This window comes from Onthophagus taurus, chromosome 1, assembly GCF_036711975.1.
Source record: "Onthophagus taurus isolate NC chromosome 1, IU_Otau_3.0, whole genome shotgun sequence".
Classification (NCBI taxonomy): Eukaryota; Metazoa; Arthropoda; class Insecta; order Coleoptera; family Scarabaeidae; genus Onthophagus; species Onthophagus taurus.
This window is the reverse complement of record NC_091966.1, coordinates 40,331,359-40,352,752: the sequence shown is the minus strand read 5'-3', so window position 1 is coordinate 40,352,752 and position 21,394 is coordinate 40,331,359. Positions and strand designations below refer to the sequence as shown.

Below are 21,394 nucleotides of genomic sequence, written 5' to 3'. Positions count from 1 at the left end.
ACTTCTTCTCAGTATCAAAATGTTTTATTATTTATATAATTAAAAACATAATTTTTTCTTCGACGTTTCGAGCATTTATTGCTCATTATCAAGAATATGTTCCATCTTAGCACACTTTTACATCTAAATTCTCTCTAAATTTTATTCAAACGATAACATGTGTCAGAATGTGTAAAATAAAACATTTTGATACTGAGAACAAGTGTTTTTTATATATGAATGTATATTTATTAATTTATTATTTGGTCAATAAGTCCATCACTATGCCCTGGGCGGATATAAAGTAAATATATACAAGAAGAATACTACTTTACCGACCTTGTCAAAAATGACATTTAAAAGATTTAATAGGGACTCAAATTAAATATGTAAGTATTTGATGTATTTAGTACGTTTGAGGAAAAAATAACGTTTTATTTGAAAGATGATTTTTAATAAACACCTACTTCATTAGTTAAACTTGCGACACTATTAAGTGGGAAGAAGAGTTTTAAGAAGAACATTACAACATTGCTATATCAGCTGTCAAAATATGAAACTTAAGTGTGAAGTTAGCTAATATACACAAAAGCAATTAACTCCTCTGTAGGGAAAAACAGAATTACTTTCCAAACATCTTTACTTTCAGTTCAAGAATTAAAACCACTGTAACCATGGTAACTATCCCCTATATAGATAGTTTATACATGGGCATCTTTTTCTTATTGTGAGTTAAGGAGAAATTGAGGTTAGGATTATTATTTTGCCTCTTGGACTCTTCTAAAAGAGGAATCTAGAAGAATAAAAACTTATAGATTAATAAAGGGGTCACATAATTATTCTCCAGACGTTGTTAATACTCCCATTCCAATTTAGGCCTTGGTGGGTCAAATTCTACATAATCTAATTATCATAATTGTATCCACAATTTCTTCAGAAATTATTCCGTTATCTCTCTATTATTATTATTTACTTCTGAAACATCACTTTTCCTCTAACGATTTTCCTTCCTGTTATATTGTAGCATAAATTCACTCATGCAACTATTTAATTACCTTGTATGTCCCAATTTTTAATTTAATCTATAAGTAGGTAATAAAACGTTGTCTGTTTTTAATATGGTAGGGTTAAGCTAGAAAAGGATTAAAAAAAAATAAACAACCGACTACTTCTACAAAAAAAAATAAAATAAATTAATAATAATGATTGGAAATAAATCTTCCCCATATTAATTTATACTAGCAATATATAATATATTAATTAAACTTGTTTTTGTACATTATAAAATAAAAAAAGACGCCGAGTTCACGATGAAACGTCGCCTCTTTTTTCAAACAATGAAAACTGCGCTTTGTTTATTTTTTTTGTGAGAAGGTCACAACATTTTTTTCCACAATTACTTTTATTCCTCTTAAAAACATCTCGGTTATTCACTTTCTCGCCGCCCGGTCCGTAGTAATCAATTTGGGTTTGTTTTGTTTATCACTTATTCAAAAATCGAAAATAAAGAAAACATATTGCAAGAATATATTTTACTCAGTTCAAGTCTCTATCTTCTAAGTACTTATATTCAAATGTAAAACCTTCCTTCTTGCGTTGGCCCCACTTTTCGTAATCGAAGTAAATGTACGTGCCCTACGCCAAAAAACTCTCATTTAGCCCCATCATCTCACCTCTCCCAACAACAACAACAACTCAACACACGTCTCATTTTTTTTTATTTGTTTACCTGTTCGTACTCTTCATTAATGACTTTTGGCTCCTCGTGTCGCTGAAACCACATCATGTACTTGGTGTGAAACCTCCAGCTCTGCTTCTTGAGTGCCTTCGCCGCCAGGTACTGCGCCTTCGTGCCCTCCATGTAATAGAACACGAAAAATAAAGTCTCCGTACCGAGACGTTGATAGAATTCGAGAGAATCCGAATGTGGCAATGGTGATTGAATGTAATATGACGGTGTCAAAAACTGTGTCCTAGGCAGATACGTTCGAACTCGCTCCGAATCAGACGGATGTGGCATATGGTAGAACGCCGCTTCCATCATTTGAAATTGCCCTTGGTGTTCTTTTAACAATGGCACCGCTCCTAACGGTGCCACTCCCAACAACGGTGGTATTTGTGCTTCTGATTTACCAGAATTTTGTGTCTTGTTTGTTACCTCCAGTACTGCTTGTTGATCATTGTCTAATCCAGCTCGATCTAACACTTGTTGAGCTATCTTTTTTAACGAAGACATTCCATCATTCTAAAATATAAGAAATCACAATTATTTTTATTACCACATTTTAAATCAACACGTACCTTATTCTCTAGAACTGGACCATTCATAATAGGTTGTGTAATATTAGGTACAATGACATCAATGGTATTATTGAGCGTCGGTGATGTCCGACTGCTCACCGTCGAAGAGATCGGACTCGAGCAGTTATTACTGTTGCTGTTGTTACTGCTATTATTGGTTGAGTTATTGGGCTGTTGATGGTGTTGTTCCATCGCGTTTGAGATCTTCGCGTTCGTATTATTGGAGTTTTGAATTTGAATCGACGTCGGCTGCTGTAGTAACTGCGTCGGCGGTTGATGATGATGCACCGTCGTTACCGCCACCGTCATCGCATTCGTTGTTATCGCCGTCGAAAGGGGCACTTGTTGCGCCTGGTTGTTGATCGCTATCACAGATACCGGAGCATTTTCAGCATTTACTACAAAAAAAAAGAAAAAATATAAGAATAACTAAGGAAATAGAGATGATTTTATATAGAAGTCCTTACATTAACAAGATTATTACTAGAAAATAGGGACTGAAAAAAAAGTTAGGTTATGTTTCCGAAAAATACTTCTCTGTTTATGATTATAACCTACAATCACTTTAAATAGATAATTTAGGTGTTCAAAAACGTATTTCGATGTATTTTGTGATTCCATTAAACTTTCTTTTTAGAAAAAAATGTTAAATTTTAGGAAGAAATGTAAACGGTGACTTTAAACTGTCAAAAATAGGATTTAGTACGCTTGGATAACACTAGATGGGGCGAATTTAAATAGTTAAAAAACAAAGATAAATATAAATTTTAAGTTTTAATTTAAATAAAGATTAAAATTTTTGATTTATATTAAAAAATTTTATTTATCAATTCTGGTTTTTTCATAAAATGAGTTTTATTTATTAATTAAATAATAGTATATTGTTTTATATGGAAGAGAAGCAGTGCTTTTTATGGCGTGGTCTGTCGCTTAGCGACGAACGCAGTGAGTCGCTAATGACAGATGAGCCGTTAAAATTGTGGCGTGTCCGACAGTTTGCCGGACGAACGAAGTGAGTCCGGCAATGACGGACCAGCCACAAACGAATCTGCTTCTCTTCCGAATAAAACATAGTATTTTTTCTTCAAACGTTGCAAATAATACGACGCTAAAGTGAAATGTTCTTCAACGTTATGGCGCTAAAGTGAAATTTACTTTAGCGCCATAACGCTGAAGTACTTTTTTGCTATGTTGATCTTAGCAACCGTCGTTATGCAACAATGACTTACTTCTACCGCGAGTAAACACGACAACAAAGTTGTCATTTAATGACGTTTGAAGAAAAAATTGTTTACGTCAAATGACAGTCGAATTACCCATAAATCTTAGTTCCGAAAGTACTTTAGTGTTTAAAATATGTTTTAATTAAAAGATTTTAATTAACAAGGGTATTGAAGTAGTTAATTATTAAATGATGCAAAATCAATCGACTTACTGTGTTTTTGAAAGAAACCAAAAATTTTAAATCATGCAGATAAAAAGTTAGGTTATGTTTCCGAAAAACATTTCTCTGTTTATGATTATAACCTACAATCACTTTAAATAAATAATTTAGGTGTTCAAAAACGTATTTTAACGTGTTTTGTGATTCCATTAAATATTCTTTTTCGTAAAAATTGTTAAATTTTAGGAAGAAATGTAAACGGTGACTTTAAACTGTCAAAAATACGATTTAGTATGCTTGGATAACACAAGATGTGGCGAATTTAAGTAGTTAAAAAACATAAAGATAAATACACATTTTAAGTTTTAATTTAAATGAAGTTTAAATGTTTTGATTTATATTAAAAAATTTCATTTAGTAATTCTGTTTTTTTCATAAAATGAGTTATTTGTTAAATAAAATTGTTTTTCTTCAAACGTCATTAAATGACAACTTTGTTGTCGTGTTTACTCGCGGTAGAAGTAAGTCATTGTTGCATAACGACGGTTGCTAAGATCAACATAGCAAAAAAGTACTTCAGCGTTATGGCGCTAAAGTAAATTTCACTTTAGCGCCATAACGTTGAAGAACATTTCACTTTAGCGCCGTATTATTTGCAACGTTTGAAGAAAAAATACTATGTTTTATTCGGAAGAGAAGCAGATTCGTTTGTGGCTGGTCCGTCATTGCCGGACTCACTTCGTTCGTCCGGCAAACTGTCGGACACGCCACAATTTTAACGGCTCATCTGTCATTAGCGACTCACTGCGTTCGTCGCTAAGCGACAGACCACGCCATAAAAAGCACTGCTTCTCTTCCATATAAAACAATATACTATTTATTGCAAATAATGACAGTCCAATTACCCATAAATTATAGTTGGGATAAAAAGTTAGGTTATGTTTTCTAAGAAGACTTAATTTAGAAAAGTCTTTGTGGAGTATAAAATCCATTTGAAATAAATAATTTGCGTATCTAAAACATATTTTGATAAGTATTTTTGGTCCAGTAACACATTTTTGAAAATTAACTTTAAAATTTATTTTAAATTTGTTGAAATGTCAAAACTACGATTTAATACGAGTGGTTACTGCTAGATGGCGGCAACGATTGTTTAAAAAAGATGTAAATTATTAATATTTTAAATTAATTGGGCTAAAATTAGGGTCAATTTCCTCTCAATTTTATGCACTAATAAAATTTGCAAACGAAACTTAAAACAATTTTACTAAATTAACTAAATAAAACAAATTTTATGTCAAATTTCAAAAACGCCTCCATCTAGTATTTAATATTCAAACTAAAATTAATTACTAATTGAATGATTCTTACTTGTGGTAGATTTGGAAGATGGATTATTTGCCGTAACAGCAGCAAAATTTCCCGCCGTTGAAACGGGACAAACAGGTGATGGATTAGTAATTTCCCTCGCCGTTTGTTTGCTTGGTGTACTGCTCACAAGGTTCACTTTGTTGTTTGGCGTTGATATCGTACTGTTTACACTTGAGTTCAACAGGGAATTTGAACTGCTATTCATTGTTGTACTTGATGCACGCACCGCCATCGGTTTAATGGGCTACACAAAATCACCAGAAATAAAGAAAAAAAAAGAATTTCACCTCATAAACAACTTCTAAAAAAATTACCTTATTATAGGCATTTTTTTTGTCTTCATTCAAACTATCACTGGAATGATTATGCAATGGTATGCTTAACGAAGGTGATGGAATCGGCGACGAACCGGAAATGATGGACGTCGGTGTGCCGCCCGTCTCGTTGCTGTCCGTCGTCGCTGACGAAGGAAGTCCAACGCCGGAAAGTTCGACGTCGTCCAAACCAACGATATCATCATAAATGTACTCGTTCTCTTCAAAATCAATTTCTTGCGACGATTCCAAATAGAAATCAACATCCTCTTTTATCGCTTTGATTTGTGGAACTTCCACAGACATGTTGTCTAACATTCGCAGCAACGTTTCCAATTTTTTTATATGAAACCGATGCCGCTCTAGCCGGTTCTTATTCACATCAACCCGCTCCTGTTTGTCCTTATCTAGTTTCTTTTTCTTATTTGCTAATATCGACTCTATTTCACATTCTAATGTATCACACTAAAAAAAAATTAATTAAATTAAAATAATACAAACAAAAAATTTGGAATGCCATACTTGAGAACTTAAAGTACTTATCGAATCTTTAAGCCACTTTTGTATCTCGTCCCGTTCTTTTTGCACAGGGTCCAGCTTTTGTGCAGCTCCGAGTCCTTCTTTTGAGTACGCTTTCGTTTTTGTTTCACGTTCTACCACTTTAAACTTTTCCATTTGCTAAATTTATTATTAAAATTAAACGATTTTATAGATTATTTTTTAAATTAAAACTAGAAAATGATGATAAAAATCTGAAAATAGCGATTTTTTTTATAATTTGACATTATAAACAAAATCTAACCTCACTTTTTATGTTACATGACAGTTTTATATGACATTTGTTAAGATTGAGGTTAGATAATAATCAAAGTTAATTATTTTTTTAATTTGTACCTGTTCTATAAGTTTCCTATTATCCATAAGAAGACTTTTGTCTTTGATTTCGGCAGAGGCGATCCAGCTCTTGATCTGGTCACGAAGCCTCTGAAGCTTCTTGATCTCCTTCTTAAGGTCAGCCTCATATTTCTCCTTTTGGTTAGCATTAGTGGCATTCTGCACCTTTTGCCAAATATCGTGGAAAGTTTCAACGCCCTCGGTAACCTTTTTCAAACAACGGTCGATCTCTCCTGAAATTTAAAATTAAAAAGGAAATAATAAATTAGATTTAAATTAAGTGAATTTAAAATAGTCCTACTGGATAGATGGGTATTAAAAGGAATGATTTTTAAGGTTATTAGTTGAAGGCCAAGCTTGGAAGTTGTTGACATTAACCTCAACAAGTTTTAGTTTTTATTTGTTGCTGCTGAATTAGGTTAGGTGTAAAAACGTTGCGCGCTTTAACTAAATCGCGTTGTGTTGCAAAGTACCGTTAGTTTACAGGAACAAAGTGAAACATAGATGGATTCGAGAAAAAAACCTGTAAAATAAAAAAAATATGGGTCGTAAAAGGATACGGTGGTTTTTTTGGGAAAACGTGGACACATATTTGTTTGAGTCGTATTTTAATTAATGTTGGGTGACGTAAAGTAACGGTTTTTAGTTAGAAAACGAGCGTTTCGCGTAACTCACCTTGTAATTTTCTACTTGCAGCCATGTCTGTGAAAGATTTTTTGTCAGTTCGCCTTCATAATATTCCCACATCTACTGCACACTTACGTTGTCCAAATTTGTAACATGAATACGCTAAGCCACAGCCGCACCAACACTAAAAACTCATTAAGCGAAAGTTAATTAAATAAATCTTCGAAATGTCTAGAAAACTAGCAAAACACAACAGTGTAAAATCGCCTTATCTCGCATCAATTTGTTACCAACGTGAAGTTTGCGACTTTATCAAAATCCCGCACTAAACTTTAACCGCGATTTTCAAATTTCATCAACGAAAAACCATCCAAACTCACAGGTTACACTTTTAATTAATGCTAAAAATAAAAATCCTCTTCACACACCATTTATAGCGTTTACACTGGCGCTAACGTGAACGTTCCAGATTATTTTCAGCTTTTAGGACGTACAGGAATTTATTTTCCGTTAATAATTTTTGGACTATTAATAACCATACTTTGTTATTTTTGTAAACAATCATAAATTATTTATTTTATTGGGTGGTAATAACCGATTATCAATATGTTTTTATCTAAGAATTAAATCTTTTATTATTTTTTTTTATTTTTGTGTATTTCGTTAAAACATTTTTTAAAATAAGAATAAACATTTAAAGAAAACATAAAAATAAAAACATTGTTAATTAATTATTAGTACAAATTTAGAATTAGAAAATAAAATTTAAATCGGAGAATTTCCCGCCAAAAATTTTTAGTTACATTTTACATACATAAATTATACAGGTGGGGCATACTTAACTGGTCGAAAAAAAAAACTGAAAGATGTCAAGTTTGTTTCACAGGAAGACAACTTTTGACTCAAAAATTATACCCCAAACATACATCATTTAATAGGTCTTGTTTTTATTGATACAATACAAAAAAGATTGTTAGTTAGAACGATTTAACAACCTCAATGTCACTTAACATAAGACATATTTCCAGTAAGAAAAATTAAAAACAAACATGTTATTCATTAAGAAAAGAAAAAATTCTTAACCCTTAAGAAAAAGCTTAACCCAATAAATGTTCAAAGTTAGCACCACCAACATCCATACAAGTATATAAGTTTTATTCAAATTTTTTCCTAAAATTTTTTAGCATTTCAGGAGTTATTGTTCTGCATTCATCAATAATGCGCTGGCGTAACTCTTCCAAAAATCTAAAGGGAAGAGGTCTGGAGATCTGGTTGGGTTGGGTTGGGTTGGGCAGCCATTCTACAGCACCTCTTCAACCTATCCATTGACCAAGAAAGTTTTTATCAAAAGCTCCCTTACAGCAACAACATAATATGGTGGAACACCATCTTATTGGAAAAATAAATGTTGTTCCGAGTATCTTTCAACGTTCTTAGCAATGTCAATTAGAGTACACAAAGTCTTAAAATATTTCAAGATATTGTTCTCCTGTCAAACTGGCGTCTATAAAGATTGGGCCAATAATGTGATCTCCATTCCATGAGAGGGTTTTGTCTATTATTATTCTCAGATATCTGACTTCTTTTGAGAAAGGAATTTCTTCACCTTGGATAGTTGGGCGGATTATGAAGACTAGTTTGTCTCCGACTAGTTTATTGTGTAAAATGTCCCAATACATACAGTGTGTTAATTAATTATCGTACCCGACGTCATCATTGCAAGTATGCAACCAATATCACAGTATTAGTATTATAATGAAAAAATCTCTACCGAGAATCTTGTGATTTCTTGCATTGCCTTGTGTCTTTCACTTCCTCACAGAAACTCCTCCAAGACCTCTTTTTTTGCTTTAAAATATTTTTTTTCTGTAATTTGTTAGAGCTTAATACCTAACTTCACAGAACAGTAGTAACTTTTAGTTTCTTTATTCATTAATAGAATTTCATTAATAATTTATTAAATCGTTTTATTAATTAAATTTAAACATTTAGATTTTCCCGTTTTAAAATAACAAAAATTAATAAAGCATAATTAAAAAATTAATGAATAAATGAGTCATTCGCGATGACATCTATGTTTAATTTATTGCAACCTTGATCTTGTCAATTTTTATATGCAAGGATTATCGTTTTATTTAAATTTTTAAATTATTTCGCTTCAACAATTTTCGTTTCGATAAAATCGAAAACAAATTAAATCACAATTATTATCGTATTATTAAAAAGTGAGTAAATTTTTAAATTTTAGATTTTGGCGCCAATAAAAAAAAAACTCGTATGCCCTTTGTGTTTTGAAGGTTCAAGGTCATTGACTGTGTTAATCAACCGTGTTGCGTGTTATCAATCTGAAAATCTAAAAAATCCTCCGATATCATAACTCGTATTGAAAAAAATACAGATAGGTAGCTTAATAATGGTATAAAAAGTGGATTACGTGTTACTTCCACTTCGATCGGCGGTCGTCGGTCACAGTGGATTAACAACTCGTTAAGTGCAGCGAAAAATATAGTTTGGGGCCCACTTTGATAATAGTTCTAGTCAAATTCAAGATGTGTGCGAGTCCAACGTCGATTTTTGACGATTGGAAAGAATTAACGGAGGATTTTAAAGAATTAGAGGTTAGGTTAACAGGTTTCCTTTTGAATTTTTAATGTTTTGAAATTGCTTTCTTACAGACTTCGAATAGAACTTATTTGGAGAAATTAGATGAGGTCGATAAGGTTCAAAAGAAATGTATCGAACACGTTGGGAAGCAAAAGTACCGATTAGGAATTATTTCCAGAAATTTAAAAGAGTTGGTTAATCAAAAAGGATATTTTTATATTTTAATTTAATTCGATTTTTTTAGGTTAAAAAAGAACGACCATGATAAAGGGCAAGTTGAAGAATTGGAAAATAAAATTTTGAAAAGAACAGCTCATTTGGAAGAAATTGAACAAACCTTACCCAAGAAAAATGGAGTTTATTTAAGGATTATTTTAGGAAATGTGAATGTTTCGATTTTAAACAAGGAGGCAAAGTAATTTAATTTTTTTTTAAAACGGAATTAAAATTTGGAATAATTAATCCTTAAAACTCTCAAATGAGAAGAGTTAAGAAATAAAAAGAGTTTTGATAAGGTTAAGAATTAAAAAGATTAATAACAAGGTTATTTCAAAGTGCCCCACAAATTTATAAAAAAAAAATATAACCTCAAAAAAATCTTATCAAAATTATACAATTAGGATTGTCTATTTAGGTTTTTTAAATTGAAAATTAATTGTTACATATCAAGATTAATCACTCCAAAAATGATTAATTCTTTTATCTCAAATATAACAAAAATTACTTTAAAAAAAAATCAAACATAACCTAAAAAAAAATGTCAAATTAATTTTTTAAATTTTTTTAGGTTTAAATATAAAGATGATTACGAAAAGTTCAAATTGGTTTTAAGTATAATAGGATTCATATTTGCTATCCTTAATTTATGTGTTAGATTTAGGTAAGTTAAATTATCTCATTTTTATGACACAAAAATTTTGATTCATCTAACATTACAGGGCTTTAGAATTATGTAATATTTTCTTACTGGTTTGGTATTATTGCACCTTAACAATAAGAGAAAGTATTCTAAAAGTAAATGGTTCAAAAATTAAAGGTTGGTGGAGACTGCATCATTTTATATCGACGGTAGCAGCTGCAATTCTGTTAATTTGGCCTGATCAAACGACTTGGCTTGAATTTAGAAACCAATTTATGTGGTTCAACGTTTATTTAAGTAAAATCAATTAATTTAAATCATTTTGAATATGTTATTTAATTTTTTTTGTAGGTGTTGTTCAATATTTACAATTTATTTACCAAAGGGGCCAATTATATCGCCTAAAAGCGCTTGGGGAGCGTCACAATATGGATATAACAATAGAAGGTTTCCATTCGTGGATGTCACGCGGGTTAAGCTTTCTCATTCCATTTTTATTCGTCGGCTATATTTTCCAATTATATAACGCTTACGTTTTATATCAATTGAGTTTTTACCCAAGCGCAACTTGGCATATTAAAGTACTCAGCTGGATGTTTTTGGTTCTGTTTATTGGTAATGCAACAACTACCACTTTGGTCATTCCAAGTAAATTTAAAGAGAGAGTGAAGCAACGGTATAAACTTATGAGTCAAGTTATTTTAAAAAGGAAGAAATTTTTAGAGGTAAATTTAATAATATTTATTTTAATATAAGTGAGTATTTCATTCTTTTTAGACTGGAGCTAAGGAACCAAAGAAAACAGAATGAAAGGGAAATTATGAGTTAATAATAATAAACTAAATAATAAATTTGTGTAACTCAAACCGTGTATATTGAGATGTCTGGAAAAAATACAATGTATTATTTTTGTGTATTTTGTATTCATTACAATGGGGTATTTAATAATAAATGTAATTTAAAATATTTTTAAAATTATTTATTTAAAAATCTAGGCAACCTAAAATGCAACTATGTATATTTTAACATGTTGCATATCCTAATTAAATTACTTTACATCTTAATGAAATGATACCTTTTTGTAAGAAAACTTTCTTTATTTATTGAAATCAAAATGCATTCAAAAATAATTTCCACTTTATTTAAATATTTTTAATCACAAAAAAAGATTCTAACCTCGAAATTTTTGGAAGTGACAGATAACATAAAAGACAAATAATTATTAGAATTGAATTATATTTACTCTTAATTAAATGATAACTTTATTAATTTTTTGTAAGAAAACTTTCTTTATTTATTGAAATCAAAATCCATCGAAAAATAATTTCTTCTTTATTTATTTTTAATAAAAAAATGCGAGATACTAACCTCGAAATTTTTGGAAATGAGAGATGACATAAATAATTATTAGAATTAAATTATTTTTAATCTTAATTAAATGATAACTTTATTACTTTTTGTAAAAAAACTTTCTTTATTGGTTGAAATCAAAATCCATCGAAAAATAATTTCCACTTTATTTAATTATATAATTATATTTAATTACAAAAAAGGATTCTAACCTCGAAATTTTTGGATGACATCGAAAAATAATTTCCACTTTATTTAATTATTTTTAATTACAAAAAAAAGATTCTAACCTCGAAATTTTTTGAAATGACAGATGACATAAAAGACAAATAATCATTAGAATTGAATTATTTTTAATCTTAATTAAATGATAACTTTATTACTTTTGGTAAGAAAACTTTCTTTATTGATTGAAATCAAAATGCATCGAAAAATAATGTCCACTTTATTTAATTATATAATTATATTTAATTACAAAAAAAGGATTCTAACCTCGAAATTTTTGGATGACATCGAAAAATAATTTCCACTTTATTTAAATATTTTTAATTAAAAAAATACTAACCTTGAAATTTTTTGAAATGACAAATGACATAAAAAACATTAATTATTATTAAAATTGAATTATTTTTAATCTTAATTAAATGATAACTTTATTACTTTTTGTAAGAAAACTTTCTTTATTTATTGAAATCAAAATACATCGAAAAATAATTTCCACTTTATTTAAAAATTTTTAATTACAAATAAGATTCTAACCTCGAAATTTTTTGAAATGACAGATGACAAAAGACAAATAATTATTAGAATTAAATTATTTTTAATCTTAATTAAATGATAACTTTATTAATTTTTTGTAAGAAAACTTTCTTTATTTATTGAAATCAAAACGCATCGAAAAATAATTTCCACTTTATTTAAATATTTTTAATTAAAAAAAAAGTTCTAACCTCGAAATTTTAGGAAATGACAGATGACATAAAAGACAAATAATTATAAGAATTGAATTATTTTTAATCTTAATTAAATGATAACTTTATTGCTTTTGGTAAGAAACCTTTCTTTATTGATTGAAATCAAAATGCATCGAAAAATAATTTCCACTTTATTTAATTATATAATTATATTTAATTACAAAAAAGGATTCTAACCTCGAAATTTTTGGATGACATCGAAAAATAATTTCCACTTTATTTAAATATTTTTAATTAAAAAAATACTAACCTCGAAATTTTTGGAAATGACAGATGACATAAAAGACATTAATTATTATTAAAATTGAAATATTTTTAATCTTAATTAAATGATAACTTTATTAATTTTTTGTAAGAAAACTTACTTTATTTATTGAAATCAAAATGCATCGAAAATTAATTTCCACTTTATTTAAATATTTTTAATTAAAAAAAAAGTTCTAACCTCGAAATTTTAGGAAATGACAGATGACAAAAGACAAATAATTATTAGAATTAAATTATTTTTAATCTTAATTAAATGATAACTTTATTAATTTTTTGTAAGAAAACTTTCTTTATTTATTGAAATCAAAACGCATCGAAAAATAATTTCCACTTTATTTAAATATTTTTAATTAAAAAAAAAGTTTTAACCTCGAAATTTTAGGAAATGACAGATGACATAAAAGACATCTAAATAATTATTAGAATTGAATTATTTTTACTTTTAATTAAATGATAACTTTATTACTTTTTGTAAGAAAACTTTCTTTATTGATTGAAATCAAAATCCATCGAAAAATAATTTCCACTTTATTTAATTATTTTTAATTACAAAAAAAGATTCTAACCTCGAAATTTTTGGAAATGACAGATGACATAAAAGGATTAAAATTAAATAATTAAGATAAGAAAATCTTTATAAAATGAAAATAATAAACACAGAACAACATAAATTAATTATTAACTTAAATTACTAAGAACCATCAACGCAACATACGTAGGTTTTAAAATTTTTAATGACAGATGTCTGAACGTGTAAAGGATTTAATTTCTTGAACCTTTTAAAATTCGGCTTTCCAGATTCATTAAAACTAATACTTCCCAACGCGCTCGTATCCCTAACCACCAAAGGAACCTTCTTAACAACGACGCAATCTTTAAAAGATTCCATAAGTTTATTTATACCCAAATCTTTCGTTTTCATACAAATTTCCCCATCATCATTTTCGTTGATTGTTTTCCAAAGAAATTCTGTTTGATATCGGTCTAAACCGCAATTTTCATCTTTTATTACGACATTTCCATCAACCTCAGTGTTATTATTATTACTTGTCGATGCTTGTGGTTCTTCTTTAATAGTTGCTGTAGCAAATGGATTAAATAAAGAATTTTTCTTTGAAACGTTTAATTGAGTTTTTAAAGACGATGATATAGATGTATTATTTGAAGAAATTAACCCAAAAGGATTTAAAATTTTTTGCTTTTTTGTAATTTCTAGGCTTTTATTATCAACATCAGGAGTTTTTCTTTTAAACATTTGAGATAATGTGTTCGAAGATTGCTCTGATAAAACAGTTTTATCCTCTTCAATTTGAGTAGATGTAAAAATATTATGCGAAATTCGTGGTTTCTTTATATTGTCACTTTTAATATCATCCTGGGATAAACGTTTAAACCGTTCTGATTCTGATGGTTTAAGAATATCTTCAACGTCATCGTTTATAAATTGAGATTGAAACGTTTCTGGAACAATTTTCGCTGATCCAACATCAACTTCGGTAAATTTCGACTCAGTTTCAGCTACTAAAAGGTTAGGTTTTAAGGAGTTATCACTTTCTTTTAATAAATTTCCAACCCGGTCAAAATCGGGGTTACAATTTGTTTTAATACAACATTTCATAATTGCTAAAGGAATTTCTTGTTGTGGAATCGCCCGTTTTTTAAGTTGAATTAATAGGTAAATTAATTTATCGAATGGATGTTTTGATTTTGGATCGAAAACTTCATCAGAAATTAAAATGTATTGTGGATTGCATTGTTCGAGAGACTCTTTAGTTATAGTTTCTTCATTATATACAATTGATTTACCCCCGCAACGATTAATAATGTCGTCTAGATTCGATTTTCTTTTAAAAACGAATACTTTGTTTTTAAATAAACTTTTTCTTTCTGGGTTGTAATCGAAATTTAAATTTTTTAGCAAAATAGTTGATGGTTTTGGCAAATATTCTTTTTCATTTGGTGGGATTTGGTTATTTTTGATACAATTTTGAAGTTGTTCGAAATATCCTAAGGAAACTATTGGTAAACCTTCGATTATTGCTTGAATTACTTTTGAGGTTAAAACAATTTTATCAACAGTTAAATAATTAAGTTCTTCATCCCATTCTTTCACTAATTTACCATTTAGAGTTTCTAACATTTGTTTAAGCTTAGTTTTATTTGGTGGTGTTAACCCAGAACATAAAACAACTAAATTCTTCTTTATGACTCTAAAAAAAATTGATTAACTCTTATTACATTTTATAAAACAAAATGATTACTTATAATATGAATTTAACATTCCAAATCTAACGACATCATTTTCTCGTAATGTTTCAGTATGATTTTCCTCTATTTTGAATGAGTTAATGAAGGTGGAAAATTTTGAACCAACATCCTCAATTTGTAAGATATCATCTTTAAGTGTTATTGTAGCATGTCGCTTACTTACTGAGGAATCATTTTCAATCAGAAATTCGCATCCTTTTCGACCTATTACATACTCTTTGTTTTGTTCCATAACATAAAACGCTTGGGGACCTTATAAAATTATAATTATTCTTTTTAAGCAATTAAAATTATGATTGAATTATTACCTGATTCGGCTTGTATAATGTACATTATTGATTTATTTATTGATAATTTGTAATTAAGCAAAATAATAAATTCAGAACTGTCAAAGTTTGAGGTTATGATTTTTTTTATTTGTTAATGTCGGTAAATTCCGGATCTTTTAATTTTCAAACATTTTTATCAATCATTCTTTTTAAGAAATTAAATTCATGATTCAATTATTACCTGATTCGGCTTGTGTAAATTATATTATTAATTTATAGATAATTTACAATTAAGCAAAATAATAAATTGAGAACTGTCAAATTTTGAGGTTATAATTTTTTTTAGATGTCAATACCTGTAAAATCAGGATTTTTTATTTCCAAAAACTTTAATTATTCTTTTTTAAGAAATTATAATTAAATTATTACCTGCTTCAACTTGTGTAATGTATATTATTGATTTATTTATAATAACTAATTAAGCACAATAATAAACTGAGAACTGTCAAATTTTGAGGTTATGATTTTTAATTGTCAAACTGTCAAAAACTTTTTAATTAAAAATTGTTATTTAAATATATTTTCATTAAAATTAGAAATTAAGCTTTAAAATAAAACACAACTTTATAATATAAACTTATATATTCGTCCTTAACACAAATTTATGTTATTTTTTCTTGGGTTTCTCCTCTTTTTTCCCTGCTTTTTTGATTTTAGGCTTATCACCGCCTTTAGCCATTTTCTTCTTACCAAAAAGCGAACCATTTCTAGACGATGTCATTTTCATATTATAAAAAGTAATGGATCTGATTTTATTCCTACGAGTCCTAGCCCGTCTCAACTTGAAACGATCGAAATCTGTTAGGGCAGCGCGCTAAAAACAACGATAAAATAATTAAATAAAAATTCTCTAATACTTATAAATTAATAAATTTTAAAACACAATCAGATTTAAAAATTGGCTTCATTACAATCAGCCGGCAATTCCTATCAAATACAAAAGGATCATCATTTAAATTAAATTTGGGCTAAAATACTCGAGTTAAATTAATCACCTTTTCTTTGGCAGCTAATTTTTGTGCCCAAACTGATTCGTTCCACTTCTCATCGATTTTAGCATCATTCCAAGATTTCCTAACAACACGAGTTGACGCTGTGAAAGGGAATTTTATCCTAAATTTGGTTAAATGTAGCTGGTTTAATCTCATTTGAGTCCTAGCTACATTACTTGTTGGTCCATCAATCAAAACCTTAAAAAAAATCATAAATTAGTCCCAATAATTTAGAATTAAATAAAAAATATGTATCAATATAAACTTTCAGTGAATTGTACTAGCTTCATTAATGAATCAGTCGGCAATTCCTATCAAAATACAAGGATCATCACCTTTAAAACTAAATAAATAGATTAAGCACATAACCTCACTTTTTTAACTTACCCTGGTTTGATCAATAACATCCACAATGCTCACCAGCTTGCCTTTTTTGGGGCCATCGGCCACCATGGCCACACGCCCCGTCTCAACGAACCTCCTGAAAGGCTAAAAAACCATAATAAATCCTTAATTAATTCGGCGATGAACGCCATGTGGACAAACATTAAAGATTAAAAAAAAAGTCCTTTTAATTGATACAAATGTTACAACATTAAAAGGAAATTATAAAATACAAGTTATTTAAGAAAAATAATGTTTAAATAACTTATAACTTATAAAGAATTAGTTTAAATTAAAAGAACAACACTCACCATGGCTTAACGGAAATGCGAAAGAAAGTCGATGGCGGTTTTGCTTGGGGACGTAGATGGCGCTTGATGCGATTGGAGTCAAATCAAGTTATTTTCGCTTTATTTTAAATAAGAAATGATTTTTATTTGTTTTATTAATCGTTATAAAAATTATAATTATTTTAAAAGAAGAAACCAATTAATATTATTTTAAATGATAATCATTTAATTTTTTATTAAATTTTTTTGACTATGACATCCTTAAAACGATCCTAACCTCGTTTCTGTCAAAAACATCTGTCAAAAATACTAATAAAAGGAACTTAATTTCTGTAATAATCTTGAATGAAAAATGGATTATAATAACTCCAATTCCAATTACGGCCAAATCCGTAAGTTATTTAACTTTTAATGTGTTAAAAGATTGATGTTGTTTTAATGCATTTAGATCCGATCTCCAATAACTCGTCATTGATGATGCCAAATCGGTTCGTTTATGTGAATCAAAACTTCCAGAAACCCTGCGTTGTTTTGGTGAATCCAAATTTCAAGAAAACCGTTCATATTAATCCGAATTTTAAAGGAACGATACATGTCAATCCAAATATTATTAAATTGCAAAATAAACCAATTTCGAATGATGATTATAACAATAAAGTTTTATCTGTTGAAAGATTGGGAATTAATTTAAATGAAAATAAAGATGTGAAATTAAGCGTTAAAACTGTGAAGAGTCCTTTAAAAGAACGTAGGAAATCTTTGCATACGAAATATAAAATTGTTCATCAAGCGCATAAAATAGATGAGTGGAAAAAAATTGGAATTAAAAGCAAATATAAGATTGATAAAAGAGTTGATGTTGGTGATAAAAAGAAGATTATAAGAACAAGATATAAATTATCAAATTTGGGCGATGGGGTTAAAAAGAGTAATAAATTCGTGAATATTAGTGGGGTTTTATATAAAAAAACACCAAATGTACTTAAAAAGGCTAATTTAAGTTTGAGTGAATCTCCTGCAAAGAAAAAATTAAAAGTTTTTAAGCGTAATGGAAGAATATATAAATTGAGTAATACAAGTTTGGATTTGAGTAAACGATTGAGTTTAAATAAAAAAAAATTATTGTTGAGGTAAAATATAAAGAGGATTTAATTTAAAAAATTCTTATTAATAAAAACTTTTTTTAGTCAAACAAGAAACTTTAATAAACAAATTTTTATGAGTAAAATGAAAAAATGTAACATTCCATGTCCAATTTATCGAAAATTTGGTGTATGTTATGGAAAAGATAAAGGGAAATGTTTTAGAGCGCATAATCCCCATCAAATTGATTTATGCACTAAGTAAAAATACAAAAAATGTATTTATATTTTTATTAATCATGTTTTTATGCAGATTTTTACAAGGAGCCTGTTTAAAAAAGAATTGCTTATTATCACATAAAGTATCCCCCGAAAAAATGCCAACTTGTAAATATTATTTGGAAGGATTGTGTACTCGAGAAGATTGCCCATATTTACACGTAAAAATTAATCCAAAGGCTGATATTTGTAACGATTTTTTGGAAGGATTTTGTAAAAAAGCTAAAGAGGTAAAAAATTCTTTCAAAAAAAATTAAATTATTATTACTAAAATTTCAGTGCGATAAACGTCACCAATTTTTGTGTCCAAATTTCGAAAAAACCGGAAAATGTCCCAAGAAACACTGCCAATATCCTCACGGAAATTCGGTAAGGAAATTCACGTTTAAGGCGAAAGTTGCAAAAAAGAACATAAAAGTACTTAAAGCGAAAATAGATAAAATTAAAAATAAATGTAAAAGAGAAATTGAAGAAAAAGATGTTGATAATGATTGTAAAGGAAAAGGGGTGGTGAGATATTTTATTGATACCGATGGCGATCAAGATCTTTTAAAAGAGGCTGAAAATGTTGTTGAAGTCGGGGATGTGGATTTGGATGCTTCCGATGTTGTTTATAAAAGAAAAAGTTTGGGTGAATTACCCTCTTTTATACCATTGGGAGAATAAAAAATCATTTTTACTTTTTGCAACTTTCAGCCATTTTTTTTTTAAACTAATTTATAATGTAAAATGTAATAAATGTGTATATTTTTCTTTAAATAAAGATATTTTTTATTATAATTAATGTATAATTCCAATAAAAAGTTATACCAATTTGACAGCTTAAAAACGGACACAGGTCAAAAGATGGCGCCAGTTAGATGTAATTATATTTAAAACTTAAACACATTTTATTATTTACTTTTTGTATTAAATACATATAACTAAAGCTTATCCTGTGGAGATTTGATTAAACAAGAGAGTAAACAATTTAAAAGTTAAATAAAATGAAAATTATTACATTTTCATTGTCGATAAATGTTTCTATTTGAAATTCACCTTTTTCATTAGAAGATACTGGAAATCATACTTTCTTGGCAATTTAATGTTAAATCACACATTAACTATTTGTCCTGATTGCAATGATTTAGATTATCAAAAGAAAGAAAACTAAAACTAGAAATTTTCGCTTCGAGACGCGCGGCATAACCTTAAAATTTCTAGTTTTAGTTTTATTTCTACCATTATTACTTATATTTATTAACGTTCTTTACGCGGCAAGTAAATAAGGTTTGTATAATTAAATTAGTAGTAAATAATTTAAAATATTTAGAAATTAATTAAAATAAATCGTTAAATTAATTTTTAGTCAAATTTAGGTTGGTACAAAGTAAAAAATGTCGTCGGGACGCACGGCATAACTAACCTCAAAGTTTCTAGTTTTAGTTTTATTTCTACCATTATTACTTATAAAGATTGAGGTTATATCAAAATTCGAGACGAGCGAAATAATTCGAAACTTTTTAGTTTTACTTCTAACATCATTACTTACATTTATTTTTACTTACTTACCAGGCGATAAGTTTTGCATAATTAAATTAGTAGTTAATAATTAAATATTTACGAATTAATTAAAATAATTATTCAATTTCATCTTTAGTCAAATTTATGTTGGTACAAATTTAACAATGACTTTTATGCTGATTGAGGTTATGTCAAATTTTTTTATTTATTTTTAATTATTAATTAACACACTAATTTTGTTTCATTTAAATAAATAAATTTAAATAATATAAAATATTTAGAAATTAAAATAAATCGTTAAATTAATTTTTAGTCAAATTTAGGTTGGTACAAAGTTAAAAATGACTTATAAAGATTGAGGTTATGTCAAAATTCGAGACGCGCGGAATAACCCGCAACTTTTTAGTTTTATTTCCAACATTATTACTTATATTTATTAACATTCTTTACCGGGCAAGTAGATAAGTTTTGCATAATTAAATTAGTAGTTAATAATTAAATATTTAGGAATTAATTAAAATAATTTCACTTTTAGTCAAATTTACGTTGGTACAAATTTAAAAATGACTTATGCTGATGGAGGTTACGTCAAAATTGTTTATTTATTTTTAATTATTAATTAACACACTGATTTTGTTTCATTTAGTTGATTTAATTAAAACAAAACGCATAAGTTACAATAATTATTTAAAGGTTTCCATTTTACTTACTTTATTTGGACATATGTAGCAAAAACAGCGTCTCGAGGAGTGTTATAACCCGCAAGTTTTTAGTTTTATTTCCATCTTAACTGGACTATAATTGTGTTTATTGTAGGCATTTTATTATTCAAGCAGGATATAACACAAAATTCAACAATTTAAGTATTCAAGTGTATTGACCAGTATTGACAAGTTACTTATTTTGTGGTTCTATTGTTAACCACTAGATGTCACTATGTCCTTCAAAAAATCAAAACTACATATTTATTTATTATCAATAATATATTTTTTGTCATATATACACCATTAAGTAATATGTATTATATGTATATTATATGTATGTATATCAAAATTATATTCAATTAATGCAATTTAAATACTGCAGAAAATCCGAAGCAAATATTAAACATTAACTATTTGTCCTGATTGCAATGATTTCAATTATCAAAAGAAAAACCATTATTATTTATATTTACTAACGTTCTTTACCGGGCAAGTAGATAACGGTTGTATAATTAAATTAGTAGTAAATAATTTAAAAAATTTAGATTATTGAAAGAAAGACAACTAAAATTAAAACTTATCTTTATTGTGTGATTCCCAAATTGATTATTATAAAATCATCATTTAAATCATTAATTA

At 28.1% G+C, this 21,394-nt stretch overlaps 5 protein-coding genes across 7 annotated transcripts; 2 read left to right on the top strand and 3 right to left on the bottom strand.

Annotated features, from left to right (window-relative positions):
• Nucleotides 1–1,207: 1,207 nt before the first annotated feature.
• Nucleotides 1,208–7,294, bottom strand: LOC111428199 (CCR4-associated factor Not3). 2 transcript variants are annotated; one of them, XM_023063648.2, is made up of 9 exons: nucleotides 7,006–7,294; nucleotides 6,919–6,945; nucleotides 6,244–6,476; nucleotides 5,872–6,027; nucleotides 5,350–5,814; nucleotides 5,036–5,279; nucleotides 2,281–2,678; nucleotides 1,709–2,224; nucleotides 1,208–1,614 (listed from the first exon to the last, which is right to left on the bottom strand). In XM_023063648.2, the coding sequence occupies exons 2-9, from the start codon at nucleotides 6,941–6,943 to the stop codon at nucleotides 1,516–1,518; spliced, it is 2,136 nt and encodes a 711-aa protein (XP_022919416.1). In that variant the 5' UTR covers nucleotides 6,944–6,945; nucleotides 7,006–7,294; the 3' UTR covers nucleotides 1,208–1,515. The 2 variants fall into 2 exon arrangements, with proteins under 2 accessions (XP_022919416.1, XP_022919409.1); XM_023063641.2 differs by having other exon boundaries at nucleotides 6,919–7,176.
• Nucleotides 7,295–9,156: 1,862 nt separating this feature from the next.
• LOC111428236 (transmembrane protein 120 homolog) lies at nucleotides 9,157–11,299 on the top strand. Its single transcript, XM_023063679.2, has 7 exons — nucleotides 9,157–9,488; nucleotides 9,546–9,664; nucleotides 9,719–9,889; nucleotides 10,262–10,354; nucleotides 10,413–10,630; nucleotides 10,685–11,058; nucleotides 11,111–11,299. The coding sequence occupies exons 1-7, from the start codon at nucleotides 9,420–9,422 to the stop codon at nucleotides 11,141–11,143; spliced, it is 1,077 nt and encodes a 358-aa protein (XP_022919447.1). The 5' UTR covers nucleotides 9,157–9,419; the 3' UTR covers nucleotides 11,144–11,299.
• A 2,136-nt stretch (nucleotides 11,300–13,435) lies between these two features.
• Nucleotides 13,436–15,638, bottom strand: LOC111428214 (nibrin). Of its 2 annotated transcripts, none has more exons than XM_071201344.1 (3): nucleotides 15,501–15,638; nucleotides 15,186–15,435; nucleotides 13,436–15,134 (listed from the first exon to the last, which is right to left on the bottom strand). In XM_071201344.1, the coding sequence occupies exons 1-3, from the start codon at nucleotides 15,523–15,525 to the stop codon at nucleotides 13,616–13,618; spliced, it is 1,794 nt and encodes a 597-aa protein (XP_071057445.1). In that variant the 5' UTR covers nucleotides 15,526–15,638; the 3' UTR covers nucleotides 13,436–13,615. The 2 variants fall into 2 exon arrangements, with proteins under 2 accessions (XP_071057445.1, XP_022919425.2); XM_023063657.2 differs by having other exon boundaries at nucleotides 15,186–15,444; nucleotides 15,501–15,635.
• A 446-nt stretch (nucleotides 15,639–16,084) lies between these two features.
• LOC111428246 (ribosomal protein L14) lies at nucleotides 16,085–17,287 on the bottom strand. Its single transcript, XM_023063691.2, has 4 exons — nucleotides 17,209–17,287; nucleotides 16,901–17,002; nucleotides 16,517–16,711; nucleotides 16,085–16,335 (listed from the first exon to the last, which is right to left on the bottom strand). Exons 1-4 carry the CDS (start codon nucleotides 17,209–17,211, stop codon nucleotides 16,129–16,131), a joined length of 507 nt encoding a protein of 168 aa, XP_022919459.1. The 5' UTR covers nucleotides 17,212–17,287; the 3' UTR covers nucleotides 16,085–16,128.
• A 176-nt stretch (nucleotides 17,288–17,463) lies between these two features.
• On the top strand, nucleotides 17,464–19,328 carry LOC111428225 (Zinc finger CCCH domain-containing protein 3). The gene is made up of 5 exons (XM_023063668.2): nucleotides 17,464–17,579; nucleotides 17,636–18,317; nucleotides 18,375–18,530; nucleotides 18,583–18,778; nucleotides 18,828–19,328. Exons 1-5 carry the CDS (start codon nucleotides 17,540–17,542, stop codon nucleotides 19,212–19,214), a joined length of 1,461 nt encoding a protein of 486 aa, XP_022919436.2. The 5' UTR covers nucleotides 17,464–17,539; the 3' UTR covers nucleotides 19,215–19,328.
• Nucleotides 19,329–21,394: the final 2,066 nt, after the last annotated feature.

Bases quoted from the DNA above. Each gene is read 5' to 3' on its own strand.
- LOC111428199 (XM_023063648.2), bottom strand. From the start codon at position 6,943: ATGGCTGCAAGTAGAAAATTACAAG. The intron at 6,477-6,918 runs GTGAGTTACGCG...TTTAAATTTCAG, and splicing joins TGCAAGTAGAAAATTACAAG to GAGAGATCGACCGTTGTTTG. The intron at 6,028-6,243 runs GTACAAATTAAA...TAATAAATTTAG, and splicing joins ATAGGAAACTTATAGAACAG to CAAATGGAAAAGTTTAAAGT.
- LOC111428236 (XM_023063679.2), top strand. From the start codon at position 9,420: ATGTGTGCGAGTCCAACGTCGATTTTTGACGATTGGAAAGAATTAACG. The intron at 9,890-10,261 runs GTAATTTAATTT...AAATTTTTTTAG, and splicing joins ATTTTAAACAAGGAGGCAAA to GTTTAAATATAAAGATGATT. The intron at 11,059-11,110 runs GTAAATTTAATA...CATTCTTTTTAG, and splicing joins AAAGGAAGAAATTTTTAGAG to ACTGGAGCTAAGGAACCAAA.
- LOC111428214 (XM_023063657.2), bottom strand. From the start codon at position 15,525: ATGTACATTATACAAGCCGAATCAG. The intron at 15,445-15,500 runs GTAATAATTCAA...TAATTTTATAAG, and splicing joins CATTATACAAGCCGAATCAG to GTCCCCAAGCGTTTTATGTT. The intron at 15,135-15,185 runs GTAATCATTTTG...AATTTTTTTTAG, and splicing joins ATGTTAAATTCATATTATAA to AGTCATAAAGAAGAATTTAG.
- LOC111428246 (XM_023063691.2), bottom strand. The intron at 16,712-16,900 runs GTAAGTTAAAAA...ATTTTTTTTAAG, and splicing joins ATGTTATTGATCAAACCAGG to GTTTTGATTGATGGACCAAC. The intron at 16,336-16,516 runs GTGATTAATTTA...CGTTGTTTTTAG, and splicing joins AATTAGCTGCCAAAGAAAAG to CGCGCTGCCCTAACAGATTT.
- LOC111428225 (XM_023063668.2), top strand. From the start codon at position 17,540: ATGGATTATAATAACTCCAATTCCAATTACGGCCAAATCC. The intron at 18,318-18,374 runs GTAAAATATAAA...AACTTTTTTTAG, and splicing joins AAAAAAAAATTATTGTTGAG to TCAAACAAGAAACTTTAATA. The intron at 18,531-18,582 runs GTAAAAATACAA...GTTTTTATGCAG, and splicing joins CAAATTGATTTATGCACTAA to ATTTTTACAAGGAGCCTGTT.